The sequence below is a fragment of the Podarcis melisellensis genome (genome assembly GCF_964234715.1).
Source record: "Podarcis melisellensis genome assembly, chromosome: 7".
In the NCBI taxonomy this organism is placed as follows: Eukaryota; Metazoa; Chordata; class Lepidosauria; order Squamata; family Lacertidae; genus Podarcis; species Podarcis melisellensis.
The window spans coordinates 10,665,383-10,685,963 of NC_138539.1; the positions used below are offsets into that span (position 1 = coordinate 10,665,383).

At 43.2% G+C, this 20,581-nt stretch overlaps 2 protein-coding genes across 8 annotated transcripts in view; one reads left to right on the forward strand and one right to left on the reverse strand.

Moving 5' to 3' along the window:
• TMEM71 (transmembrane protein 71) overlaps positions 1–20,581 on the forward strand; it is a 30,417-nt gene that overhangs the window by 9,576 nt on the left and 260 nt on the right. For 2 of the 6 annotated variants that reach the window (XM_081919010.1, XM_081919013.1), the window contains exons 2-7: positions 11,324–11,387; positions 13,458–13,670; positions 15,464–15,627; positions 15,755–15,943; positions 17,803–17,878; positions 19,839–19,903. In XM_081919010.1, the coding sequence (XP_081775136.1) occupies positions 11,324–11,387; positions 13,458–13,670; positions 15,464–15,627; positions 15,755–15,943; positions 17,803–17,878; positions 19,839–19,903 (771 nt within the window). Of the gene's footprint in view, positions 1–10,449; positions 10,812–11,323; positions 11,388–13,457; positions 13,671–15,463; positions 15,628–15,754; positions 15,944–17,802; positions 17,879–19,838; positions 19,904–20,581 lie in introns of those variants that run through there. The other 4 variants (XM_081919011.1, XM_081919012.1, XM_081919014.1 and 1 more) reach the window with 3 other exon arrangements.
• LOC309374151 (phospholipid scramblase 1-like) lies at positions 7,294–11,230 on the reverse strand. Of its 2 annotated transcripts, none has more exons than XM_081919025.1 (2): positions 11,074–11,230; positions 7,294–8,065 (listed from the first exon to the last, which is right to left on the reverse strand). In XM_081919025.1, the coding sequence occupies exon 2, from the start codon at positions 8,034–8,036 to the stop codon at positions 7,332–7,334; it is 705 nt and encodes a 234-aa protein (XP_081775151.1). In that variant the 5' UTR covers positions 8,037–8,065; positions 11,074–11,230; the 3' UTR covers positions 7,294–7,331. The 2 variants fall into 2 exon arrangements, with proteins under 2 accessions (XP_081775151.1, XP_081775150.1); XM_081919024.1 differs by lacking the exon at positions 11,074–11,230 and adding an exon at positions 8,315–8,742.

The window sequence follows — 20,581 nt, forward strand, 5'->3', positions numbered from 1 at the left end:
TCATTTTATCGTGTTACTTAATCGCAAAAATGTTGTAACCCGAGTCTTAAAGGTTTTAATTTCAACACAATAAAATTGTTTGATTACTCCACCTCTGTCTTCTTGTACCTTAATTTCCATTTCATTAAATTACAGTTACTGAAGCTATGGTTTCCTAAGGAGTGCATTTTTTTTTAGCATTCATACAACTTATAGTGTTTTTTCAGATAGTCCTTGAATTTTTCCCAGACTTCCTCCGTTGCTTCTTCTCCCAAGTCTCGGATTCTGCCAGTCATTTCGGCCAATTCCATATAGTCCATCAACTGCGTCTGCCAATCTTCCAGTGTGGGTAGATCTTGTGTCTTCCAATACTTTGCAATCAGGATCCTTGCTGCTGTAGTAGCATACACAAAGAAAATTCTGTCTTTCTTAACCACTTTCTGGTCCACCATGCCCAAGAGGAAGGCCTCCGGTTTCTTGGGTAATGTAAGCCTAAGTACCTTTTTTAATTCATTATGAATCATCTCCCAAAAGGCCTTCACTTTCGGGCAGGTCCACCAGAGGTGGAAGAATGTCCCTTCCGCCTCTTTACATTTCCAACATTTGTTGTTAGACAGGTGGTATATCTTTGCAAGCTTGACTGGGGTCATGTACCACCGGTATACCATTTTCATAATATTTTCCTTCAAGGCACTACATGCCGTAAATTTCATTCCGGTGTTCCATAACCTTTCCCAGTCTTCAAACATAATGTTATGCCCTATCCTGCGCCCATTTTATCATGGCGGATTTGACTGTCTCATCCTGTGTATTCCATTTAAGCAGCAAGTTATACATTCTCGAAAGTAACTTGGATTTTGGCTCTAACAACTCTGTCTCTAGTTTCGATTTTTCCACCTGGAATCCAACCTTTTTATCCCCTTTAAACACTTCCTGAATTTGAGCATAGTGTAACCAATCTCGCACCTTGTTTTTTAGCTTTTCCATGCTCTGCAGCCTCCAGTTGTCTCCAACTTTTTCAATTATTTCCCAGTATTTAGGCTAGTAGGCCTCCATGTTAAGTCTCTTACGTGCTTTGGCCTCCACCGGTGAGAGCCACCTCGGAGTCTTACTCTCCAATAAATCTTTATATTTTGTCCAGACCATCAAAATTGCCCTTCTGACAATATGGTTTTTAAACAATTTGTGGATCTTAACCTTGTCATACCACAAATATGCATGCCACCCAAAAGCATTATCAAACCCTTCCAGATCTAGGACATCAGTGTTCTCCAGCAAAATCCAGTCTTTCAGCCAGCAGAAGGCTGCAGATTCATAATATAACCTCAAGTCTGGCAGGGCAAATCCCCCTCTTTCTTTCGCATCGGTTAGTATTTTAAACTTTATTCGGGGCTTTTTGCCCTGCCAAACAAATTTAGAAATATCCTTCTGCCACTTTCCGAAACATTCCACCTTGTCCACGATCTGTAGGGCCTGGAACAGAAATAACATTTTCGGCAATACATTCATCTTTATAGCTGCTATTCGGCCCAACAAGGAAAGTTTCAATCTTGACCATGTTTCCAAATCTCTTTTGATTTCTGACCAACATTTCTCATAGTTATCTTTAAACAAATTCAAATTTTTGGAGGTCAGATACACCCCTAGGTACTTTACTTTTTAACCACATTTAATTTTGTTTCTTTCATGAACTCATCTGTTTCTATAGTTGTCAAATTTTTTGCTAAAACCTTAGTTTTTTGTTTGTTCAACTTAAATCCCGCCACCCGACCAAAGTCAGAGATTATTTCTAGCACTCTTTTAGTACTGGAGACTGGCTCCTGTAATGTTAATACCAAATCATCTGCAAATGCTTTCAGTTTATATTGTTTCACTCCGACCACAATTCCCTGTGCCAAGCGGTCCTTTCTAATCATGTTCAGTAGCACCTCCAGGACTGAGATAAACAATAGAGGAGATAGGGGGCACCCCTGCCGTGTCCCTTTTTCAATTTTAAACTCCTCTGTCACCACGTTGTTTACTATCAGTTTAGCCTTTTGTTCTGAATAGATTGTTTCTATTCCATTTTCAAACCCCCACCCCACTCCCATCCCTTCCAAGTTTTTCTTCATAAACATCCAAGAAATATTATCAAAGGCTTTCTCTGCATCGATGAAAATCAACACCGCTCTTGTACTAAGGTTTGTTTGTAAAAATTCCAAAATGTCAATGATGTTTCTTGTGTTATCAAACAAATGCCTGCCAGGTAAAAAGCCTGCTTGGTCCTTATGAATCACTTCATTTAATACTTTTTTAAACCTATTAGCCAAAATATCTGCATAAATTTTGTAATCCACATTTAAGAGTGAGATGGGACGGTAGTTTTTAAGTTGAGTTTTTTCAGTTTCCAATTTTGGTATCAACGTGATGAAAGCTTCTTTCCACGTTTCCGGTGCCTTCCTCCCCTCCATAATCTGGTTGCAGACCTCTAACAAAGGTTGTATCAAATAGTCCTTCAACGTCTTATAATATTTAGAAGTAAGTCCATCCGGGCCTGGAGACTTGCCCAATTGGAGCTTCTGAATGGCACATTCAATTTCTTGCTGCGTGATGTTACAATTCAGGGTTGTTCTCATTTCCTGGGGTATTTTTTGTAATCCATTATTTTTAAGAAATTGATCTACCTCAAAGTCTTTTTGCGGCCCTTGTGAATAAAGTTCTTTGAAATATCTCTGGAAGCATTTTCTAATTTCCTCGGGTTTCTGAACCATTCTCCCTTCGATCTCTAGATTTGTAACTGTATTAAGTTTTTGCCCATTTTTCAACTGCCATGCTAACAGTTTCCCACACTTGTTAGCTGATTCGAAAGATCTTTGTTTCATTTGTTTAATTTTCCATTCCACCTCTTGATTTATCAATTTCGAAAATTGTGCCTGGAGAAACTTCACTTCTCTCAGCACTTCCTTCGACTTAGGCCTAGATCTTAATTTTTTCTCTCCTTCTCTTATTTTCTCCAAGATCTTCTCCTTCTTTTCATTCCAGAGCCTTTTCTTAATCGTGTTTTGTTGTATTAGAAACCCTCTCATAACTGCTTTACTTGCGTCCCAGATTATTCTTTTTTCCACAGCAGTCTTTAGATTTATCTCGAAATAGTCCTTTAAAGTTTTTTGGGCCTTCTTAACAATCTCCTGATCTCTTAATAATGTGTCATTCATTTTTCATCTAAAGGATCCGGTTGTATTTAGTCTCAATTCCATTTTCAAAGCATTATGGTCGGAGCAGGTTTTTGGGCAGATTTCCACTTTTCTGGTCTTAGGTGCCAGTCCTCTAGTTATCCATATTTGGTCGATTCGCGTCCATGTCAGATGAGCTTCAGAGAAGAAAGTTCCTTCTTTCCCTAGAGGGTTCTTGACCCTCCATATGTCAGTCAGGTCCATATTGTCAGTCATTTCAAAAAAGGTTTTAGGTAGTCTGCCATCTTTCGTTATAGTAGTACTTTGCGATTTATCCATGTTTACAGACGCAACCCCATTCATGTCATCCAACATAATGATGTTGTTGTAGTCTAAATAATCCAGCATAGTCTCATGCAGCTTCCTAAAGAATTCCGATTTTCCTTCATTTGGGGCGTATATTCCTAATATCAAAAATTTTTCTCCTTGTGTCTGAATTTCAATCGCCAAAATTCTGCCCTGTTCATCTTTAAATAAAAATTTAGGCGACAGGCTCTTCTTTGCATATATCACCACTCCTCTTTTCTTAACTTTGTCCGATGAAATAAATTCTTGGCCTAATCTTTTGTTGATTAACACTTTTCTATGGAGCCTTGTCACATGTGTTTCTTGCAAGCAAATAATGTCCAATTGTTCTTTTTTCAAAATATGAAATACTTTTTTCCTTTTTTCTGGAGAATTTCCACCATTTATGTTCCAACTAAGAAGTTGCAGAGACATCCTTGATTAGTTAGTGGGTGTCACAATTGGGTATCTAAGTTTCCCTCCGATCCCGGAGGTGGTGGTGCTGGTCCAGATCCAGATGGTGTACGTCCAGGTGGTAATCCCGGTGGTGGTGGCCAAGAAACTGCAGCTCCCTTTTGGAGGTCCTCCTCGTGGTCGTACAGGAACTTCTGCTGGTCCTCAGGTGATTTAATCCTTACTTTCCTTCCTTTGTAGGTGAATGATAGTCCTTGCGGAAATTCCCACCTATAGGGAATTGCGTTGTGCCTCAACAATTTGGTCAGATCTATATATGTGGCCCTAAGATCCAATAGATGTTTAGGAATGTCTCTATAGATTTCAGCCTTTTTACCTTCTACTTCCAAAGATTTTTTAAAATGTAGGCCCAATATCTTATCTCTTTCCTCTCTTGTTCTCAAGACAACCAAACAGTCTCTGGCCTTGTCTTTCTTTACCGATCTTCCCAGTCTGAAGGCCGTCACAATTTTAAAGTCTTTATCTTCCTCAATCCCCCAAAATTTAGAGAATAAAAGTGTCAAAAAGCCCTCTAGGTTACCTAATTCCGATTCTGGGACAGCCCATAGCCTGAGGTTACTTTCCTTACTTTTCAATTCCACCAGTGACAGGTAGGCTTGTTGTTCCCCTACCTGTCTTTTCAGAGGCCTTACTTCCCCCTTGATCTCCTCAACCTTTTTGTTCGCCTGCTCAGCTTTTTGGTTGGCTTCCACAGCTAATTTATAATTTTCCGCCGTAGCTCCTTGCAATTTTTCAATTGCCTGGGTATGCTGGGAAACCTGATCCGTTAACTTGCTAATAGTGGATGTTGCTTGGTCAATTTTAGATGACTGATCGTCCACTTTTTTATTTAGAAGTGCCAGTTGTTCCAAAATTTGTTTCAGGACTATCTCAGATCCTCCAGTTGCCATATCTTCTGTGTCAGGCGGTTCGGCTTCCACCTCCTGTGCTGTCAGCACAGCTGGGACAGATGATCTACGTTGATGAGTTAAGGTTGTTTGAACAAGTTGCACAGATTTCTTTTCTTTTTCTTTAGCTTTAGCTGCTCTTGTTTTCCCTGTGCCACTCATTCCACAGCTGCCTCTGTTCAAGGTCAAATAGTCTTTTAATCAATGAGAAAGACAGGTCCAAAATGTAAACAATTTAACCACAAAAAATCCCAATAAAATAAAGTTCCCAGGCCTCTATATCACCGCAATCCTCTATAGGGAGTGTTTCAAAGTTTCAAAGGAAGGAGAAGTTATTTTCCGCCATTAAAGTTCCTTTGTTCCCCGTATTGAGCCTTTGTAATTCCCAAATACAAAAGGAGGCTTCTGAAGGTTTCTAATTCTTAAAGTAGTGCCACAAGGTGTCAGAAAGGTCCCAGCAACAATGTTTAAACGTTAATATCTCAGTCTATGTAACAATTTTAACTCCGGTAACAGTTTCAGCAGTTTGACAGTTCTCCCTTCGTGCGCTGACAGCCCGGCGACTAGGTTTCCCCTTTTAACTCCGCATAGTTCAAAAATAGGAAGAGAGTTCCAAAATAGATAAATCCACCAAGTTAACCAATATATCCTTTTATCTTCTGAGTACAGATTCAATTTATGCCCCTTTGTCCTGCTTTTAAAATCTTTTTCAAGCGCTTCAGCCCACTTCAAAGTCTTTGCTTTGATCCAGCCAGCAGGATCGGAAGACGGACTTCCTGTTACTCGCCTCCCGTTTTCAGCCAAATTTCCCAAATTTAGTCCAATCTTTAATACCCCTTACTCACGGGTATGTTACAGCCAATTCCGATGTTTTCAAGAAGAAAGGTCAGCGCTCATCGGCAGCAGCAGCGCGGCTTCACTTCCACGAAAAGAGCGATGAACTCACAGCGCCGCTCCCCCTTTCACGTTCCGGAGCCTCTTACGAGGTCCCTTCTTCGTTTCTGGGGGGGCTTTTGGCGCCCGCCGAGTCCCACGGCCGCAGGCTCGCTCTGCCTGCGGTTTTTCTTGATGGGTCTCCGCTTTGCCGCAGCGGACGACCCTTTTTCGCGGAGCCCCTCTTCACAAAGTAAAGAGGACCGCCATTGCCGTTTTGCGCCGCCTCCGGAAGTCTAACCCTTCAGCCTCTCCTGAACTGCAGAGGCTCAGGGCAGAGAGGCGAAGGGAACTGGTTTCTCCCAGGAGGAGTGCTCGCCTTAAGGCCAGGAGAGGCGGGTTTCCTGGGGGCCGGGACCGCCCGTGGCCTCAGAGAAGATAAAGGCCAGTCAGCCCGGTCCCAGGTTGCGGGAGCAACATCGTTGTTGAGTACCTGTTCCTGCCCGGACCCAGACCTGACCCTCCAGTGTTCCTGTCCCCGCCCGGCTTCCTGCTTCGGACCTCGCCCCACTCCTTGTGAACTGTTTCCAGGCTAGTGACCCAGGACTGGACTTTGACTACGCCCAGAAATAGTACCTTGGGTAAAGAACTTTGCTTCAGGATGAGAACAGAAAACGTGCGGTGGCAGCGGGAGGCCCCATTAGCTAAAGTGGTACCTCAGGTTCAGAACAGTTTCAGGTTAAGAACGGACCTCCAGAACAAATTAAGTTCTTAACCAGAGGTACCCCTGCAGTGGTAAGTAAATAATAGAATTAAGGTAATGTTATATAGGGAAGGGGAGAGAGTGAACTGGAATGGAGGACTGGCTAAGAATCTGAATGCGAGGGAGGAGACAGTTGAGAGTCAGTTGGAAGTTTAGCCAGTTGGGATATGAAGCAAAGTTGGCTAGATGAGTATAGGATCAGCAGTAATACAGCTACTGCTACACTGGAAATAAAGCAACAGATAAGATACAGGGGTGTTAGCTACCATAATGCTTATGTACACAAAGTCACCATCATCTTCTTATATATGAATTTATACCCCACCTGACAGAGACTCTAGGGTGCTTCTGTGGGTTAAACCACAGAGCCTAGGACTTGCCGATCAGAAGGTCGGTGGTTCGAATCCCCGCGACGGAGTGAGCTCCCGTTGCTCGGTCCCTGTTCCTGCCAACCTAGCAGTTTGAAAGCATGTCAAAGTGCAAGTAGATAAATAGATACCGCTCCAGCAAGAAGGTAAACGGCGTTTCCGTGCACTGCTCTGGTTCACCAGAAGCGGCTTAGTCATGCTGGCCACATGACCCGGAAGTTGTATGCCCGCTGCCTCGGCCAATAAAGCGAGATGAGCGCCGCAACCCCAGGGTCGGTCACGACCGGACCTAATGGTCAGGGGTCCCTTTACCTTTAAGAAAATTCTGCCTCTATAAATGCAAGAGCTGCAGCAACAATACAAAAAAAACCCTGGTTTCAACAAACAAAAAAACCCTCTTGTGAACAGGCTTAAGACTCCATCTAAGCAAAGCAAAAACAGAAGAAACCAGATGACTTTCTCCAAGGGATTTATAAGGCGGTAGCCTGGCCTAACACCAGACGCCCATTCGCTGCCGGCCTCCTCCGGCGGATTCAAAAAACATGAAATCCACCAGGAAGCAGGCCCCCAGCAGGACAGCTTTCATTCTAACATCAAGGTCCAATGGGAACTGGACTCCAAAGTTGTCAGTGTCGGTGAAGGCCTCTTTCAGAAAACCAGACCAGTGCTTAGAAATCCTTCCAACCGCTGTCTGCTCATCCAGTGACAGCACCTCAAAATTAATATCTTGGCACAAGCTGCACACTATACAGGGCCCGGTGATTTTAAGGACATCCTGATGGAGTTCATTTTGGATAGTGAATTTAGGCAGAAAGGGGTGCCACGTCTGCTTAATATACCCAACGGGTGTGCCTGGAGGGGCATGGACTTCAAGCTCTTGCAAGCAGCAAGGGTACAAGCAGCTGGAGCACCGGAGAGGTCGCTGGAGCTCAATCACTTCCTGGCCCACGTTGTCCGTGATTTTAATTGTAAATGGCCGCAATGTTCCACAGCAGTTTCGTGTGCAGCAGTCGGTGTCCTCAATCGCCGAGTAAACCATTTGCCCCCAAGCGTTTTTTACTTCATACTTGTTGCTGGTTTCAAAGCCAATGATGATTTCCAGAAGCTCAATCTGTTGATGAATAATCATTTGATCAATCTGGCTTAAATATTCCAGTCCTGGGGGGCAGTTGGGAAGTGGAGGTGGAGCTGGCATCCAAGTTATAGGACGTGCATATCTTTGACCTGAAGAGAAGAAGAGATTGGATTTGATATCCCGCTTTATCACTACCCAAAGTAATTTCAAAGCGGCTAACATTCTCCTTTCCCTTCCTCCCCCACAACAAACACTCTGTGAGGTGAGTGGGGCTGAGAGACTTCAGAGAAGTGTGACTAGCCCAAGGTCACCCAGCAGCTGCATGTGGAGGAGCGGGGAATCGAACCCGGTTCACCAGATTACAAGTCCACCACTCTTAACCCCTACACCACACTGACCTGGGGGAGCTCCATAAGCTCCTTGAGGACGCTGGGGTGTGTTCATTAGCAGTCCTGGATAATGTGGCCCAGGGGCTTGTTGACTGTCCCATCCTGCATTGCCTGTGGTGTAGGGCCAGCTTTTCTACGAGCTTGCGGGGGAAATTGTCTTGGTGGCATTTCTGGGAGTCTGTCAACATCTGTTTCATTGGGAGCTATGTTGTTCTCTCAATGCACTGTTTTGCAGCTACTGGGTTCAGGATGCTGCTAAGCAAAGGGGGAATGGTTTTTTGAAGGAGGACCATTCAGATGATGTGAGCCTCCACCTGCAGACTGAAATGGTATAGCCCATACACAAGTTGAACTAAGCATCCATGGGCCTGTTGTTGAGTCACAATGGTTGCAACCGTCACTGTCCTCTGTCGATCCTTGAGCTGGACCTATGAAGCAGTACCAAGGAACTTCTCTTACTCTCTCTCTCTCTCTCTCTCTCTCTCACACACACACACACAGAAATGTTTGCATTCATTATAAACATCAAGTAAACAAATAAAGGATTTGAATGAAACACTGCATGTCAAATTAAGGGTACCTGATTTCCCTCAGGCTTGCAAATGAATAACTGATTTCCCTCTGGCTAGCATGGCTACAACCATTAATCAGTAAACACTGTGTAAATGTTTGCAAAGTAATAATTTAGCACCGTCGTGTGAATCAACAATGCAATCCATCAGATGATTTGCCCATAATATGACTGTTAAACTACATTTGGCATTGCTAATTAAACTGTTTGGGTTTTGCAGAAAGCAAGCCCCACTGGCACAGGAAAGAAGTAGCTGAGAAAAATCAAAACTTATTGCAAATGGAAGCTGGAGGTGTGTATGTGTGTGTGTGTGTGTGCGCGTGTGTGTGTGCACATTATGCCTATTTTTTTATATATTTTTTATAATATTTTTTATTGCTTTTTTCCAGGGTCAGATACAACGTCAATAATTCAACAAAAGCGACATTACAAAAAGAAGGGAAAAGAGAAAAGATTATAAAAGAAAGGCATTCACATTTTACAAACAATTTTTCATGATCCACTGGACTTCCCCACATCCTCCACCCCCTGCGTCCTTTACAATAAAGAAAAATAACAGCAAATTGATACCTTGTTTCCTGCGTATTTGTATTTTTATCAAGTTGTATTTTAGATTTAGGGTGATTGTTATTAGGTCACTTTTCCATCGATCCTCTCTATAAAAACTTCACTCTAAACTTTAGTCATTACACAATCATAACTTAATATCCACCATAATCAAAATTAATTACTGAAGCTTGTTGTCTCGAAACTTAGCAACTTCTCAAAATTCATATAACTTATAATGTTTTTGTAAATAGTCCTTAAATTTTTTCCAATCCTCTTCCACTGCCTCTTCTCCCAGGTCTCGAATTCTGCCAGTCATTTCAGCCAATTCCATGTAGTCCATCAGTTGCGTATGCCACTCTTCCAGCGTGGGTAACTCCTGTGCCTTCCAGTATTTGGCTAAAAGAATTCTTGCTGCTGTAGTTGCGTATAAAAAGAAAGTTCTGTCCTTCTTTAACACTCTCTGGCCCACCATGCCCAGGAGGAAGGCCTCTGGTTTCTTGTGGAAGGTATACTTGAATACCTTTTTCAACTCATTATAAACCATTTCCCAAAAGGCCTTCACCCTCGGGCATGTCCACCAGAGGTGAAAAAAAGTTCCTTCAGCCTCCTTACACTTCCAACACTTGTTGTCAGACAAATGATATATCTTTGCCAGTTTGACTGGGGTCATGTACCACCTGTATATCATTTTCATAATATTTTCTTTCAAGGCAGTACATGCCGTGAATTTCATACCGGTGTTCCATAACCTTTCCCAGTCTTCAAACATAATGTTGTACCCAATATCTTGAGCCCATTTTATCATGGCTGATTTAACTATCTCATCCTGAGTATTCCATTTAAGCAGCAAGTTATACATTCTTGAAAGCACTTTCGTCTTAGGTTCAAGTAGTTCTGTCTCTAATTTCGATTTTTCCACCTGGAAACCAATCTTTTGATCTTTTTTAAAAGTCTCTTGAATTTGGGCATAATGTAACCAGTCTCGCCACATTATGCCTATTTATGGATTATGTAACGCCACTCATGCAAATGGGGTTTTACAGAGTAGAAAAGAGAGGCTGAACTATAACATGATACCCATTAATTTGCAAATAATTTTGTGGGTCAGCTTGGACCAGAAACTATTTAGGTTGCATCGCACACTTTTATACCATCCAACAAACTTATTCTATGGAACCGGTCCACCGACCCTCTTTCAGGTGCTCCTGCTTTTGGAGGTTAGGTGGATAACTACTAGAAAAAGACCTTCTCTGTAGTGGCACCCAAATTACCCACAAGAAGCTGCCTTATATTATGTCAGACCGTTGGTCCATCTAGCTCAGTATCCTCCATTGGTTCAACTGGTGAGTCACCAGGACCCACTACTAGATTGCAACTTGATCTAAGGTGAGGCACAGCAGTAGTACTGCCACCTTGCAAATATACGGTAATAATGATGATGATTTGGCTAAAGGTGGGGCCCAGATATGAAAATGTTGAAGACTCTGTTGAAGACAGTGGCTCTCCAGATATTCTGATAGGTCTCCCTTTCCAGCTCCACGTGGAGATGCCAAAGATTGAACCTGAGACTTCCTGCAGATGAACCATGGCCCTACCTGTATCTACCTAACACCTCCTTTGCCATCTTTTAGGCACAAGCCATCTCTACCCTGCTCTGGATGGCTGTTGGAGTACAATCCTAAACATGCCTATTCAATCAGAAGTGACCTTCATTGAATTCACCTTGCCTTATGAATGGTGCATGGCTGGTCCTTCCACCTAAATGAGAAAGGGAGATAGATAATGCGTATATTTAATGTGCATAATATCTGCGAAAGGATATATGGCTTCAGCTTTGCATCTTGTCCCTGAGGAACAAATCACAACTGACCATTCTGCTTATCTGCTCTCTGCTTTAGCAGGTTCTCCACTGCTTGAAAAGGAGCCCAGGAAGAAGGTGACATCAGAACTCATCACACCCAGGTTACTTATACATTTTTATATCACCAGTCTACAACAGTACTAGAGATGGTATGCTAAATGCACATGTTGCCCATCCTTATTTTCCCTGGGCCAAATCAAATGTTGCAGTCTCCTGCTCATGGCTGCTACCAAAAAGCCATTTCCTATGCTGGTCCCTGACATGTTGTGGGGGGTGGGATGTAATGTTTAAATGTATGCATTAGGAAAAGTAATGTTTCACTCATGCATATGCCAGCGCTATGCATGGATAACATATACTACAGGGCAAAAAAGCTGTCTTTTGCAGTAGTGGAGCCTGAGCTTTGCAACTTCCTCCCACAAAGATCCACCTGTTGCTGTTTAGTTGTTTAGTCGTGTCTGACTCTTCGTGACCCCATGGACCAGAGCATGCCAGGCACTCCTGTCTTCCACTGCCTCCCGCAGTTTGGTCAAACTCATGTTAGCAGTTTCAATAACACTGTCCAACCATCTCGTCCTCTGTCGTCCCCTTCTCCTTGTGCCCTCCATCTTTCCCAACATCAGGATCTTTTCCAGGAAGTCTTCTCATCTCATGAGGTGGCCAAAGTATTGGAGCCTCAGCTTCAGGGTCTGTCCTTCCAGTGAGCACTCATGGCTGATTTCCTTCAGAATGGATAGGTTTGATCTTCTTGCAGTCCATGGGACTCTCAAGAGTCTCCTCCAGCACCAGAATTCAAAAGCATCAATTCTTTGGCGATCAGCCTTCTTTATGGTCCAGCTCTCACTTCCATACATCACTACTGGGAAAAGAATAGCTTTAACTATATGGACCTTTGTCGGCAAAGTGATGTCTCTGCTTTTTAAGATCTACCTAGCACCGTGTAAAGATGTGGGAATTCACCCAAGTCTTGGATGTGGTAGGATGCCAGGTGGAATGCTTTTTGTGGCTGTGATTTATTTGCCTTGTTTTATGCTGTTATCTTTTATGTTGTGTGTATCTTATTGATACCTACTTCAAAATTGTCGCTTGAAATGAAAGAGCAGACCAGAAACATTTAAAATAAATAATAGCTGCTATGGGGCTGGGGTATTTCTAGGTGGGTTGGACAATGTAGAACAAGTTAGAGCCACTTGATTGCTCGAGGAAGCAAGGATGAATGGGTAGCTCCATGTCTAGTCTGTGTCAATTTTGCATGTGTTTATTCCTTCTATCCCATTTCTACATTAATACACCATTTTTTAAAACCTACATGAAAACCCATACTCATATTTTTGACATGGTTGTCTCATTTTTTGATATATTTTATCCAAAAATGCCCGTTTTCGTGCATTCTAGTACATTTTGAACCCATAACTATTTTGCTAAATTTTGGAAAAGCATGTAGGGTAATTTCGTTTGCCCTAGGCATTATAACCCCTTGGAAATATCATGTGTATGTTGGAATGTGATTATACATGCCTTAGCATAGGTAAAGGTAAAGGTACCCCTGCCCGTACGGGCCAGTCTTGCCAGACTCTGGGATTGTGCGCCAATCTCACTTAAGAGGCCTGGGGCCAGCGCTGTCTGGAGACACTTCCGGGTCACGTGGCCAGCGTGACATCGCTGCTCTGGCGAGCCAGAGCCGCACACGGAAACGCCGTTTACCTTCCCGCTGGTAAGCGGTCCCTATTTATCTACTTGCACCCGGAGGTGCTTTCGAACTGCTAGGTTGGCAGGTGCTGGGACCGAGCAGCGGGAGCGCACCCCGCCGCGGGGATTCGAACCGCCGACCTTTCGATCGGCAAGTCCTAGGCGCTGAGGCTTTAACCCACAGCGCCACCTGCGTCCCATGCCTTAGCATAGATGCCAGATAAAAACAAAGTCACTGGTCCATCTGGCTCAAAACTCTCCACATCAGAGGTAGGGAACCTGTGGCCCTCCAGATGTTGCTAAATGTTTATATATTTTCTGTATAAATAAGTAACTATAAATCTGTCCATCGTAAATGTTCCACAAGGCTTCTTGTTGCACTAACTGCAACAGACCAACAGAACTACCTGCTCGGGAACTTGCTGTCTTGGGGTCTTCTGCCAGATGTCTGAGTAACAGGAATTTTGCTATTATTGTCATAGATGCACAGATGCTTTCCTGGACCACGAGATGTCCTACGAATGTTGTTCCACCAACCCCTGCACAGGCTGTGTCTTGGCTTGCCGCAGGAGCCCTCGGCTTCTTACTAACGGCTACTACTTACTCACAGAGGACAGTTTTCTGTCCGATGAAGATGGCAACGTCACGCTGAGTCTATCCCAAACAAGTGTTACCTATAAAGAGAAATTAGTTAGGTAAATGTGATCTCGTGTATAAGTTCTATTGGAGAAGCAAGTGCCTTCCACGCATTCTGCAAAACCAATGTTACTGAGTCCTGTTCAGTTACTTTCATGCACCATCTCCCTGCTTATAGGAGGCCTTTTCAAAGGAATTAACTACTATATAAACCAGCCTATGAGTTCACTGTTATGGTTTGCTGCCTCTGGTAGCTTGTTGAGAATCTATATTCTTTACAAAAGTGCAGAAAAAGGAGTGAAGAACCTTTTTCATCCCGAGCAACTTTCACTCATAATTAGCCGTCTAGGGATCACATGCCAGTGGCGGAAGAGGCCAGAGGGAAAATTGAGTGGGGCCCAGGGCAAGAGTGTGTGACTTTTACCATTGTACAACAAACTACATTCCAGGCACACAAAAGTCAGAGGTCTCAACATACAGACATCTTGGATCCAGGCAAGAGAGAGATACAATGACAGCTCAGTGACAATTCAATACCTGTAAAACACTTGAGGAAGACCCAGAACAGGGGTTTGGGCTGAAGAGAAGTGGGAAACAAAGAGAGCGCTGGAGGGCTGCATTTGGCCACCACATCTGAGGTTCTCCACCCATGGTGCAGATTCCCAAGAGATAAGTCTTGGTTCTCTGCTCTGAATCATGCTGCTGTTGATAACAATGAAAATTCACCATCAGTAGGACAGTGCTTTGCAAGGACCATTAACAATAGAGACCTCTCTGCCATGGAGCTTACAACCTAAATTCTAGCAGGGAGGAATAATAATAGTAATAATAATAATTTATTATTTGTACCCCACCCATCTGGCTGGGTTTCCCCAGACACTCTGGGCGGCTTCCAACAAAGGTTAAAAATACATTAAAATGTCACACATTAAAAACATCCCTAAACAGGGCTGCCTTCAGATGTCTTCTAAATGTCAGGTAGTTGTTTATCTCTTTGACATCTGATGGGAGGGCGTTTCACAGGGTGGGGGGCCACCACCGAGAAGGCCCTCTGCCTGGTTCCCTGTAGCTTTGTTTCTCGCAGTGAGGGAACAGCCAGAAGGCCCTCGGCGCTGGACCTCAGTGTCCGGGCAGAACAATCGGGGTGGAGGCGCTCCTTCAGGTATACTGGACCGAGGCTGTTTAGGGCTTTAAAGGTCAACACCAACACTTTGAATTGTGCTCAGAAACATACTGGGTGCCAATGTAGGACTTTCAGAACTGGTGTTATATGGTCTCAGCAGTCACCAGTCTAGCTGCCACATTCTGGATTAATTGCAGTTTCTGGGTCTCCTTCAAAGGTAGCCCCATGTAAAGCGCATTGCAGTAGTCTAAACGATAGATAACCAGAGCATGCACCACTCTGGAGAGACAGTCTGCAGGCAGATAGGGTCTCAGCCTGCATACCAGATGGATCTGGTAGACAGCTGCCCTGGGTACAGAATTGAAAACAGGAAAGAAAGAGGAAAGAAAGAAAGAAAGAAAGAAAGAAAGAAAGAAAGAAAGAAAGAAAGAAAGAAAGATGAGGGTAGCAGAAGAATATGTGTAGAACTTAATTACATGTAAGTTAAGTACTTTGTTTCTGTTACAGATAGGTAGCCGTGTTGGTCTGCCATAGTCAAAACAAAAAAAATTCCTTCCAGTAGCACCTTAAAGACCAACTAAGTTAGTTCTTGGTATGAGCTTTCGTGTGCATGCACACTTCTTCAGATACTTTGTTTCTGTTACAGATGAGAACTTAATGGGTTAAATGCTTCATAGGCATTTGTAGATCAGTTCTGTACTAATGTTCTGGTTTATTTTTTCGTGCCAGAATATTTCAGAGAAGAAAGAGAATCCGCCGATCCCTTGCTAGTTTGTTCAGTATTGGAGCCTCTAAATCATGGTTGAACAGCACCACTATTGACTTACCTCACGTAGAGGATGCTTGGTTTGATGGAGACATGAAGGGGGACGCCAATGAATATTATGACACTGGTGAGCATTGACTTTGCTCAGGAAAGCCGGCAGCTATTCTAATAGGTATTGTACTTAAAGGAAAACCTGTGACAAAGCATAGAACATCTGTGCTTACGATATATGTTTTTCAATGGGTTTTTTACAGGTACCGTTGATGCTGCTTTCAACTGCAAAGCCCAAAGGGCAGAGAGACACAGTCTGGTACAAAAGAAGCCCTCTTCTTCGAAAGATGCAACTTGGACAAAACCCAGAAAAGAGCAGCATTATTCACCTACTTGTATCTTTCCCCCAGCAGAAGAAGAGTACTTCTATGAAAAATCTTTGGACTGTTCAAGTGAGTTAAACCCTTCTCTGTGTTACAGAGCTCTCTGTTTATGATATGCCTTTCCTTGTACAAACTATCCTGGGTTTTAAGATTGGCATGGGAGGTTCTGCCTGTCATGCCTTTGATGACTGCAGCTTGTGGGGCTGCCACATGAAACAGAACCTTCTCAATGGTGGCACCTCAGCTGTGGAACTCTCTCCCAGTGGAGATCTGGTTGCCACATATGTTGGGCTCATTCTTGCAGACATTTGGTACATACTTGACATCTTGTTATCTGCTGCTTATTGCTGACCATCATGGTGTATTTTGTATTTGTGGTTTTAGAACTGGGATTTTAATTGTTTTTTATTTTTGGTTTTTATGAAGGTTGGCAGCCACAGTATGTTCTGTTGTGAGGAAGAGCAGGATAGAAGGGAAATAAATCCACAGCCCCACTTATGATCATTAAAAAGAAAAGAAAAACAAGCAGAAGTTGCTAGGAAGATGCTCTTTAATTAAAAAAAAGCCCAAGAACATAATAACAGTAGCTAAGATGAATACATTGAATACATTCTGTAACATCTGTCATGTCGTATTTGGTGGGCTTAAAAAAAAAATCAGGAGGATTAAATCAGCTTAATTATGGCCTAATTCTCCACTTACATTATTATGGCTCCAGGAATGCCTGAGCTCTGCAATATATAACCTCATTTATACAAATGCTTTGGTGCACTGTTCATTCCCTATCAGTCATTCTTTACCGAGGCCTTGCCTGTACTAGGTGTTTTGCGCTGGTCAAGGTGTGATCTAGTCTGGAACAGGTCTTCTGGATTAAAGCTAGCACAGCACTGGAAATTTCTCCTTCATTCTTTACAATCCTTCTTCATTGATTAATGAGAAAAAGGAGCATTAAAACATCACCAAAGGGGATATAACATTTTGGGGAAATGTTCACAGGCGAGATGCAGAGTTTTAGCTGTCCTTACCTTACTTTTGGGGACGCAGGTGGCACTGTGGGTTAAACCACAGAGATGACTAGGACTTGCTGATCAGAAGGTTGGCGGTTCGAATCCCCGCAACGGGGTGAGCTCCCGTTGCTCGGTCCCTGATCCTGCCAACCTAGCAGTTTGAAAGCACGTCAAAGTGCAAATAGATAAACAGGTACCGCTCTGGCGGGACGGTATACGGCGTTTCTGTGCGCTGCTCTGGTTTGCCCAGAAGCGGCTTAGTCATGCTGGCCAAATGACCCAGAAGCTGTACGCCGGCTCCCTCGGTCAATAAAGCGAGATGAGCGCCGCAACCCCAGAGTCGGTCATGACTGGACCTAATGGTCAGGGGTCCCTTTACCTTTACCTTACTTTTGAGGTGGCCAAAAGTCTCTTCTTTCATTCTACAAATCATCTCACCAACAGGCTGTGCTCTGCAGCCTTTTTCAGGGGCCCATGCTACAGTTAAATTCCAGGGGAAGATATAATGAAAACTCCTTGTGGAAAAATGGCATTAAGGGGTGGAAGGGAACATGGCCCAATGGCAGAGCATATGTTTTCATAGAATCCTAAGACTGTAGAGTTGGAAGGGATCCAGACGGTTACCTAGTCCAACCCCATGCAATGCAGGAACCAGAGTTTGGGATGCAGAAGCTCCTAGGTTCAGTCTCCAGCACCTCCAGGCAAAAGGGACAGGCATCATGAGATAGGAAACACCTCTTGCCCAAGATCCTGGAAGGCTGCTGCCAGTCAGAGTAGACAGCACTGGGTAGACAAATAACCTGACTTGTGGCCTCTTGTTATCGGGAAGGTAACATTCTTGCAATAACTGTTTTCTCTCTCTCTCTCTCTCTCTCTCTCTCTCTCTCTCTCTCTCTCTCTCTCTGTATGTGTTCTAAATAGAGCCTTTTACAGTAAGGCATGACCTCTGCCCGGTTATCGTGCTCTCCATGTGTTTGATCATTTCCCTCTGTGTAAGGTAAATCTGAATGTCTTTTTATATATAGCAGCACTTTCATCTATAATGCAAAGAGTTTTTCAACGAAGCTATATAAACTGTACTTCAGCAAATCATGTGACCAGATATGGGAGCTCAAGGGTCCTTTGGACTAACAGCAGCCTCTTGGTTCTGTTGAATGGAAAATTCAGGCAGGCTTCAAAATCAGTTTGTGAAATGATACTATAGTGTGTTGCTCTAGTTCAGGTTGAGCTTTTTTAAAAAATCAAATACTAATGAGTGGCAAATCCCAGATGACCACCCACTTCCTATTTAGCCGTTTAACCGAAAACTGATCTCCAAGTAGAGCCAAATGAAAGCCATTTTGATGCCCGAACTAGTGACCAGGGTGAATTTCTGGGAGAGATTTGGAGAATGCCAAGCTGGTTGTTATCTTGGCTCCTGATGTGAAAAGCCACCAGCTTAGCCTGACCTTGTTGACAGGCTCTTGAGTTCATGGCTGGAGGGTGAATGAAACACATAGCTGTCATTGCTCTGCAGATCTCCCTGCCTGATTTAATATTAAGATGATGTGACTTTGACATAGAAGGGAAATGAATTAATTATATTTGCATTGGTTATTGACTATTTGAGCCTTTCTTGCTCTGAGCTTTTTGATCCATCCTGTTATATTAATATTCAAGAAATACGCTTATAATAAAAGACTAAAATAAGGAGAGGTCTGTGGTGGGAATATAGTGGGAGGACACTATCTTTTTGAGTGGGTTTGCACTTAAGTGAAGTAGGTGAAACTGGAAGAGGCCTCTGGGTAGGGAGAGGACCCAGCTGTAGAGAAGCTGTGGCTTCCTTTAACAGAGACTCCTCATTCTGTAAGTACTTCATAAACTTTACCTTATGTATAAAAGTTAAAGGGACCCCGGACCATTAGGTCCAGTTGTGACCGACTCTGGGGTTGCGACGCTCATCTCGCTTTATTGGCCAAGGGAGCCGGTGTACAGCTTCCAGGTCATGTGGCCAGCATGACTAAGCTGCTTCTGGCGAACCAGAGCAGCGCACGGAAACGCCGTTTACCTTCCTGCCGGAGCGGTACCTATTTATCTACTTGCAGTTTGACGTTCTTTCGAACTGCTAGGTTGGCAGGAGCAGGGACTGAGCAACAGGCACTCACCCCGTCGCGATGATTCAAACCGCCGACCTTCTGATCGTCAAGCCCTAGGCTCTGTGGTTTAACCCACAGTGCCACCTGCGTCTCAATATCTTATGTATGGGGACATTCTAAATTCTGAAAGTTATTAATGTAAGGACAACACACTAGGGAATTGCTCTCTCTCGGGTAGGACATCTCTGCCTCTGACAATGTGCAAGCCTTTGAGGGGCATCTCAAATTGGATTGTTGTCATATACAGTAAGCCCACAACTTACACAAAGATTGCATTCTGGGGGATCACACCTAAGGGCAAAATTGTGTATAGTCAAAACACATTGTGTGCAATAGCAGGTAGGAGTGAGAAAGTCTTTTTTCCTGGGACACCTGCCCCCATTCCCCCTTTTAAATTTTTCTATGTTTTTTTTGCCAAGTGATTAAAGCTGAATACGCACAAGTTAAATGCACGTAAGTTGCAGGCTTGGTGTAATACCAAAGTAAATGGTGGTGTGAATAAGGTGGGCTTGCAGGGTCCCATGCTCAAATCCAAATAGGGTTTGAGGTCAAAACTGTTTTGAATGTCAAGAAAAGCATATGGAGAATTCATCTGATTTTGGGCACAGTTCCTTACCCCACAAACAGTCCCCCATACAATCTTACTTTAATTTATAGTCCATTCTAATTCAATTACACTGTAGCTTAAATTTGAATTTTAGCAATGTTGTGCATTTTTTAAATGATTTGCAAACTGCTTAGAAGCCGCCTGGGCATTTAACCAGAATATAAACAAATAAATAATGCTTAATATGTGATTAATGTTGATTCTTGTCGTTTCAGATTCTTTCTGGGAGGACTGTTTACAACTCTGCTGAGCTTCTTGCTGTTGATCATCATTTTTATTTGTAAGCAAAAAATAAATGTTTATCCTTGCTACATGTCGTATGATTCCTACATTGCAGGGGGTTGGACTAGATGACCCTTGGGGTCCCTTCCAACCCTACAATTCTATGATTTGTCGGATTGAGGGTTCACCCAGACTTGCTTTTGGCCACGTTTTTAGGCACAGGGCCAAGCTTTAAAGCTCTGTGCCTGAGTGGTTTTCTTTTTGTCCTGGCGCATTCCCCAGGAAAACCCCCATTTTCCCACTGAATTGGAGCAAATGGCAAAGGGCTTCCCCATGGATTGCCATTTGCCATTCAGTGGTAAAATGTGGGTTTTCCCAGGGAAAGCGCTCAGACAACAAACAAACCGCTTGGGTATGGAGCTTTGAAGTGCAGACCCACACCTGGAAAGTGTGGCACCAAAGTCTGCATGAGTCCTCACTTGAGGTATCTAATTCTTCTGAAAACAAGTGTATGGTGTGCCCATTAAGCAATCATCATAATCATCTATATTTTATTTATTAAGAAAACACCAAAAGCTAGAATAGGTTTATGAACTTATTTTGCAGTGCTGTTTCATACCTATTTCACTGCTAATTTGGACTTCATAATAATTTCTTAACCAAGACATAAAACTTCTCTAATCAAATTTACCAAGATGTTTATTTCCATCAACTTACAGACTGCTGCATGACTAGG

Excerpts from the sequence above, each read along its gene's own strand:
- LOC309374151 (XM_081919024.1), bottom strand. The coding sequence starts at position 8,360 with ATGAACACACCCCAGCGTCCTCAAGGAGCTTATGGAGCTCCCCCAG. Across the intron at positions 8,066-8,314 it reads AGCTTATGGAGCTCCCCCAG|GTCAAAGATATGCACGTCCT; the intron begins GTCAGTGTGGTG and ends TCTTCTCTTCAG.